The 8,411-nt window shown below is 36.2% G+C and overlaps 1 protein-coding gene and 1 pseudogene across 1 annotated transcript; both read left to right on the top strand.

The window, feature by feature from the left end:
* The first annotated feature begins 1,897 nt into the window (after window positions 1-1,897).
* LOC114005680 (uncharacterized) lies at window positions 1,898-2,053 on the top strand (annotated as a pseudogene).
* A 31-nt stretch (window positions 2,054-2,084) lies between these two features.
* LOC102484745 (olfactory receptor 51A4) lies at window positions 2,085-3,020 on the top strand. Its single transcript, XM_006166467.1, has one exon. The coding sequence runs from the start codon at window positions 2,085-2,087 to the stop codon at window positions 3,018-3,020; it is 936 nt and encodes a 311-aa protein (XP_006166529.1).
* The last annotated feature ends 5,391 nt before the right edge of the window (window positions 3,021-8,411 follow it).

Genomic DNA, 8,411 nt, shown 5'->3' with positions numbered 1-8,411 from the left:
GATCTCATCCAGAGACCTCCCTGAATATACTGAGCACATACTTGCCCGTGATCTGGGGCTGACTGAGGCTAAAGGTGGGTCATGGTGTGAGGATTCTGATGGGGTTGCCTTTTTCTTTGTCTCTCTCACTCATGGAAGAAAGAAAAAGAAATAAAAAGAAAGGAAGGAAGAATGGAAGGAAGAAAAGGTAAATGCAAATAACATAATATATATTTCAAAAAATAAATAATGGAACTATTATCAAATGTGCACAACGTAATATTCAATGTTGAAGAAGAATTATATGCAAATCTTTGATTCAATTATTATATAGTGTATACATGTTTTAAAAATCTATACTGTGCCACACCAAGATATATCTGAATATATGTAACCCAGAAATCATACTTTAAAAGAAAGAAAATAAATAGAAAATATATGCCCTACAGTATTTGTCCTGCAACACTTCCCGAATGCACACCCAACTCAAGGCATCTCTACTTAGATTCTGTCTTGGTTAGAGGAGTAGCATATAAGCCAACCTTCCAACAAAAGTGCCATAGCATTTTCACAGAATTTATTGTGTATATCTAAAAGCCATTTATTAAGAACCTCTCTCTGGCCCCAAACAGTGTTTTATTCACTGTCAAGATGCTTATTTCACTACTGGATATCAACTATCTCTGTGGATTTAGTGCCTCTGTAAATGTTTGTCTTTATTCTTCAAATAGATTCAGACTGGCTGCAATCTCCAGAGAACATAGTGATCCCAAAGCAGGTGATAGGAGGAGAAGAGATGATATGTGCTTGTATATTAGGAGGAGCTTTCAGTGGTTACAAATTCAATGATGTTCTTTACATGGGGATTCTTCTACTTATCCCCAAAAGATTCATAAAAATATCCACTTTCTGGTAAGTACTCAGATATCCTCATCTACCTGACTTTCGCTTTACTTCTCTTATTGGCAATCAGCCACACAGAACCTCAGACAGAGTAGGAAGATGCTCCCAAAAGTCATACCAAGGCAGAATGTTCCTTTCCAACATTATAAATAGACTATCTTTTAGGAGCTCAGCACTCAGCAGGATTTAAATTGCCCTTCAGGTTATTATTCTCTAGTGAGCACTCATGAATTCCAGGCCAGGTTCACAAATTCCAGACCAGGAGACAATGAGATATAACCTGTCAGTGATCTCTGCAGTGACTTCCCTATCAAATATATCAAATATAGGTTTGAAAATAATAGGACTTTTTTTATTATTATTGTTAGAGAGTGTGTGCTCACCAGAGAGAGACAAGAGGGGAAGCATCCCTTCAACGAGGTGTGATCATACCACAATCCCTTCTCCATTTCTCCACCCTGTTGTGATTTGGGGCAAGCACATACATGTGCCTGGTGTGTTTTGTAAGCCACCAAGGCTGGGATTTGAACTGTGTGAAAACCAGCTACCTTAACCACTGAGCTACAGGGCTGGTACCCCCAAAATAATAAGACTTTTAAAAGAATGTTTAAATAATCAGCTATTTTCAGGTGGCAAGGAATAAAACTTAGGGCAATTTGGATTCAAGAATATCATACATTTGAGGGAATTAACAAATTTAGGAAGGCATTTCCTTGCTATATTTCTTCCCCACAGCAGTCTCACTCTAGATCATATATTCCACTCCATCTTATCTGGATTTTAAAGTAAGAAATATTAGAGGACTTCTGTTTTATTGACTAGGATTTATTCATATTTTATAGGGAAAATGAAATCATATGCATATTTGAATAGGAAATTTAAATATAGTTTCTCTATAGGGAAAACATGGCGAGAAATTATTTTCTAAATGTATTATATAAGCATATTTTGATATACACTTCTTTCCATGTGAGAGTCACATAAATGTTCTATTCTGTCAAAAAAGAGCTGAAAGAGCTTTGCTCAGTGGCAGTATCGTAGCCAATGAGGTTTATCCGAGACGCGATTATTGCTAATTAAAAAAAGAGCTGAAAGAAATCACAAATTTCAATACTGTTTTTTTTTCTACTAAATTTCTAGGTATTGATATTTTACCAACACAAGAATCTGTATGTTTTATTACAGAACTCTCTGAATGCATTATGTCCATTCTCAACACATCACACGTTGAAATTACCACCTTTTTTTTGGTTGGGATGCCAGGGCTAGAATATGCACACATTTGGATCTCTATCCCCATCTGCAGCGTGTATCTTATAGCTGTTTTGGGAAACTGCACCATCCTTTTTATCATCAAGACAGAGCCCTCCTTGCACGAGCCCATGTACTATTTCCTTTCCATGTTGTCCCTGTCTGACTTGGGTTTGTCTTTATCCTCTCTGCCCACCATGTTGAGGGTCTTCTTATTCGATGCTCCTGCAATTTCTGCTGATGCCTGCTTTGCCCAAGAATTCTTCATCCATGGTTTCACAGTTCTGGAGTCCTCAGTTCTTCTAATCATGTCATTTGATCGCTTCCTGGCCATCCACAATCCTCTGAGATACAGCTCCATCCTTACAACTGTCAGGGTTTCCCAAATAGGAATAATATTCTCTTTTAAGAGCATCCTCCTGGTTCTTCCCTTCCCCTTCACTTTAAAAAGCTTGAGATACTGCAAGAAAAGTCAGTTGTCACATTCCTACTGTCTGCACCAGGATGTCATGAAGTTGGCCTGCTCTGACAACAGAATTGATGTCATCTATGGCTTTTTTGGGGCAGTCTGTCTTATGGTAGACTTTATGCTCATTGCTGTGTCTTATGTTTTGATCCTCAAGACTGTGCTGGGAATTGCATCACAAAAGGAGCAGCTCAAGGCCCTCAATACTTGTGTCTCACACATCTGTGCAGTGGTCATCTTCTATCTGCCCATCATCAACTTGGCTGTTGTCCATCGCTTTGCCAGGCATGTCTCTCCCCTTGTTAATGTTCTTATGGCAAATGTTCTCTTACTTGTACCTCCCCTGATGAACCCTATCGTGTACTGTGTGAAAACTAGGCAAATAAGAGTGAGACTTGTAGCAAAATTGTGTCACAGTTAGACACAGCAGTCATATGTGATGAACATATAGTGTAAGATGTCACTGTTAAGAAAGTTGAAGTGAATTTGAAAAAACCTAATATTTGACAAAAAGAATTATCTACACATTTTTTGTTCTTATCATAAGACTTGATTAACAGTCTGAATACTGAAAGTGAACATAAGACCAGAAGCAGAAAAATACATTGCCTCAAGTCCTCTTCTCAATTAAGAAGAATAAAAAATAGATGTTTTATGATGCCATTTCTAATAAAAGCAAAAAAAAAAAACTTCTGAACAAAAGAATTCTAAACTAGTCATTTTAGTATGTCACCAGAATTTAATTGATGAAATATGAAATGTCTACTTTTGCTGATGTCTAATTGATTATCTACAGAGGTGGAAACCATCTTTCCAAAAGGTCAATTGGTCAATTGGGTATTAAAGTTCTTTTTCTTAAATATAAACTCTTTTTTTTTTTTTTTGGTAGAGGTTTTGCCTTCAGATGCATGCATTCTTTGGACAGAGAGAGAAAGACACAGTGAGAGAGAAAGTGATAAATCCAATCCCTTCTCCTCCTCCTGGAATCTTGGGCAAACGCACATGCACATGCTCCCAGTGTGAATTTTAAACCACTGGGTCCGGGATTCGAACCATGGTTGGCCATGTGGGAGTCCAGCAATGTATTCACTTCACAATCTGCTGGTTCCTTAGATATAAACTCTTACTTTTCTAAGGATATACTTAAATAAACAGAGTACATATTCTATGAACATGGATGGGACCTTTCTCTTTACTATCATCAGTAAGCTCCAAGCACATTAGTCTTCTGAAAATCTGTTGAATTTAACAAAACTTTATGTTTCCTGTGAGTTTTCACATCAGAGACCTATTGTTAAAATGCTTTTAATTCTAATTTTATTTAACTAATTTCTATTTAATTTTTCAAGTTTCAGCTTAATTTCATCATAGGTTACCTAAACTCTAGCTCATATTACAATCCTCCTTTTTAATTTTATTTCAAGTTTATTCTTTATTCTTCATTATACTTATCATTTTCAATTACGGGTGTATTTTATGTTCATTTCTTGCCTTCTACTTTCTGAATAAAGTGTGTGATTAGTGATTGATGAGCCCTATCTATTTTCTTTACCTCTATGTATTTAATGTCTGGGACATTTCTGACACATAGTAGATCTTAATAAATCATTGCTAATGAATGAATGTGAAAATAAGCTAATATTAGAGAAAAGGAATTATTTGTTAAGAGTTCAGTAATATTCCATCAAAGTGGAATACAGTTTTCCTAAGCTATATATTTCAAGTGTAAGTATGTTACAAATGACCAAAGATTTTGAAAATAGGGAAAAAAAAGGTATAAAAGAGAACTTTATTGTCTTGATTCTTATGAATGACTAGTAATCCAACTTTCTTCCTAATATGGCCTCAAAATATTGCATACTATGGAAACAATTTTAACTTTTTCTTTCCTTGTTTATTAGTTTACTTTTTCCATGTGTGAGAGATACAGAGACAGAGAGACCTCCAGCAGAGATAAGCACCTCTTGACACCAGGATTCACCCTCTGCATCGGCCAGCCCTGAATCATGGATGTCTGTAGCACACTCAGAGAGAACTCTGGACACAAACCCAGAGCCTTCCCAGGTGGACCAACCTACAGAGGTCCTGTTTTACCACAGCACCACGCTCTTCAGTCTCTTCTTATGCTTTCTTACTGCATCAAGCTCTTTCAACCAACCACATCAATTTTAGTTTCCTAAGAATAATCAGCCCATGACTAGATAGTACCTAACAATAATAAAAAAAAAAATTAACAGATGTAAGCATTGCTTTTGGACCTTTAATATAAGCAGGATATTCTCCCAGGTATTTTTAAGCCTGTTTTTTATTTGATTTTCAACCCATCTTTTACAGACTATTGTACAAAGAAAGCTACCATGTACAACATTTTAAAAGATAATCTACATTTTAAGTTTTTTCCTGACATACTTAATAAAATAAAATAAAAATATATAAAAACAGATCCAGCCAGTGGTATGGTAGTTGGGATGGCTGAATCCCACATGGCCAAATTCCAGGTTTGAGTTCTCCATTCAATGGCTTGGAAGACATGCCAGCACATGAGTGTGTGCCCCAAATCCCAAAAAGCATGAAGAAAGGATAGCAGCATGGCCATTCTCCCAGAGTTGCTTTCTTTTTTTTTTTTTTTTTGCTATTGAGTGCGTGCACTCACCAGGCAGACAGAGATAGACAGAGAGACAGAAAGCGAGAAATCACCCCCCAGGGGGGATGGCCATGCCGCAATCCCTTCTCTTCCATTCTCCTCTCGGGATCTTGGGCACGCACGCACACGAGCCTGGTGTGAATTTAAGCCACCGGGTCCGGGACTCGAACCGCGGTTGAATATATGGGAGTCCAGCGACATAACCATTATACTAATTGCTGGTCCTCTGGGGTTGCTTTCTAATCATGCCTCTCTTTCTGTTTCTCTCTGGCACACACATGTGCTCTATCCCCCCACCACAATAAAATAATGCAAAAGTGACAATGGGGAAGATGACTTTATGGTCAACATGATGATTTTCACATGTTCCTGATATGTAGAACATAGTTCCTGGAGGAATGAAAGGACCCAACTCTGAATCTCCTGAAACAATGGTTTTCTACTTTATTTGAGAAAGAACATTTTCATTAGTCATGTTCTTCGCACAAGTATTATTAAGGTTTATTTTCAAGTTAAAATTTTTGCATCGAACTGTCCACTCTTTATTCCTCTCCCTCTTCCACCCTCCCACCCCATCCTCTGCTCTCTCTCTCTCTCTCTCTTTCTCTCTCTCTCTCTTACACACACACACACACACACACATATCCTTTGATTTTTTCTATGTTTTGTCTTTCAAATCAAACTTTTCAGTTCCAAAGCAAATCTGCATGATTTGCTAAGGGTGATTCTTAAATCACCAGCATAACCATCACCTGGGGGCTTGTTAAAAACATAGTAACTTAGACAAACTCAAAATCTACTGAACCAAGATGTTCTTTTTAACAAACCCTTCAGGTGGTTACTTTGCACACTGAAATTTCAAACGCACTATACTAAAGAACCTCATTATTACCAAATAAGAACTTGCGTGTGTTCATGTATTAATAGAGTTACAGTACATTAAAATAATATGGATGAAAAGTGAAAAACCACAGTGAATTGTCTCTAACTCTACATACTTCATTAGCTCATAAGATTGTTGTGTTATATTGATGGCATTTGAGTGACACTGCAAAGACAGGCTGATACACGTGGTTGGTAGCCAAGGGTTTGTTCATATTTATTACAAAGAGAACTCCATGCCTACAAAGTAAATGTTGTATAAGTTCAAATAGCCTACTATGGCTAACTCCATGGACTGAATAAACAGGATTGATTAAGAGACAAGAGGCAAGTAATAAAGCCAAAGAAGATATAAGGGGTCTTTAAAAAGTTCATGGAAAATTATTTTAAGAAAATACTATGCATTGTTTCAAATGAAAATTGTACCAAAATAAATTTTTTACTTTAATTTTATTTTATCATAAATTATTTTAATTTGTTTTATACATTCAACAAGTATATATCACTTAGCTTGTAAAGTGAATTTACTGAACATGAACACACTTCACAATAGTCAAGTTCAGGATAGTATACGTGTTATCATCAACAGATAATCATTTCAGTGTCCCATAAATGTCTCGCCTCTCCATTTTTCTCCTTAATTTCTTTCCTCATACTCTCCCCTCCCCTTCTCCTACCCTCATCCCACACTGTCTTCAGTATCCCTAACCATTTTCCATGCTTCTATATCCTCTAGTCTTTCAGTTTTCACCATACACTGTGAATAGTTGGTATATGTTAAGTGGAGACACAGGCATAGTTTACAAAAATATTCTTCCATTCTGAGGCTTGTCAATTCATACTAATTACTGTACCTTTGCTGTGCAAAAACTTCTTAATTTGAAGTAATCCCACTTGTCTATTCTTGGGGTTATTCCCAACAATTGGTGTGCTGAATACTCTCTCTCCTTTTAGATCTAGCAGTCTTTCCTTTATGTATTTGGAAGCTCCTGAGTTAGGTGCATAGATATTTATAAGCATTATATTTTCTTGATGAATTAGCCCTTTTACTACTATATGTTCTTATGTCTTTCTTACAGTTTTTGTCTTAAAGTCTATTTTGTCTGAGATTAGTATCTCAACGCCAACCCTCATTTGATTTCTAGTTGCATGGAATCCCTTTGTCCAGCCCTTTACTTTTAGTCTATGTGTGTCTTTATCCATGAGGTGTGTTTCTTGCAGGCAGCAGATAGAGGGTTTTTTTTTTTTTTTTTTTTAATCCATTCAGTCAGTCTATGTCTCTTGACTAAAGAATTTAATCCATTGACATTCAATGTTATTATTGATTTTTCTGGACTTATTATTGTTCCTACAATTAAGCTGACCTTTTTATTGTTTCCCTCTTCACTTGTTTCTGTCTTCTGTCTTTAGTTCTCCTGGTATAGCACTCCCTTTCAAACTTCTCGAAGAGCTGTTTTGGTATTAGTAAATTCTTTCAGGTTTTGTTTATCTGAGAATGTTTTTATCTTTCCTTTCCATTTGAAGAATAATCTTGTCAAGTATAGTACTCTGGTTGAAATTGTTTTTCATTTAACACTTTAAATATATTAACCCTCTCTTTCCTTGCTTGTGTTGTTTCCAGTTAAAGGTCTGAAGTTAGCCTGATGGGGTAACCTTTGTAGATAACAATGCTTCACCAATTTTAGTACCTTCTCTTTATCTGTGGTTTTGGTCAGTCTGTCTATGATATGTTGTGGAGAAGATCTTGTTGGGTTGATTCTATTTGGGGCCCTTTGTATTTCTTGAGTCTGGATGTTCGAATGTTTCTCTAGGTTTGGAAAGTTTTCTTCCAGAATTTCATGGAATGATTATCAATGTCCTTATTAGATTCTTCTCCCTCTGGCATACCAATTATTTGGCTATTTAGACATTTAATGGTATCTAGTATTTCTTGTATTTTATTCTCAATTTTTGGAATTATTTTCTCAGTCTTTTTGATGTTCTTTTTCTTTCCCCTAGGTCAGAGATTTTGTCTTCTACATCCAAGATTCAATCTTCTGCATGATCTAAATTGCTTTTAATACTTTCAAGGGAGATTTTAAATTCCTATATTATAGCCTTCATCTCTAACAATTCTTCTGTGTGTGTGTGTGTATTTCTTCTTTCAAATCGTGGAAGTGGAAGAACCTCCTCATCTCCTGGAGCTCATTGTGTCTTCTCTCCTGCATCTTCGGGAGTTTGTTGTCTCTTTTCTCTTGCATCTCATTTAGTTTTGCCACCATGAATATTCTGAATTCTTTTTTTTTT

This window comes from Tupaia chinensis, unplaced genomic scaffold (genome assembly GCF_000334495.1).
Source record: "Tupaia chinensis unplaced genomic scaffold, TupChi_1.0 Scaffold144260_1, whole genome shotgun sequence".
NCBI lineage: Eukaryota > Metazoa > Chordata > Mammalia > Scandentia > Tupaiidae > Tupaia > Tupaia belangeri.
This window is presented reverse-complemented; position numbering and strand designations above follow the sequence as displayed.

Excerpts from the sequence above, each read along its gene's own strand:
- LOC102484745 (XM_006166467.1), top strand. The coding sequence starts at position 2,085 with ATGTCCATTCTCAACACATCACACGTTGAAATTACCACCTTTTTTTTG.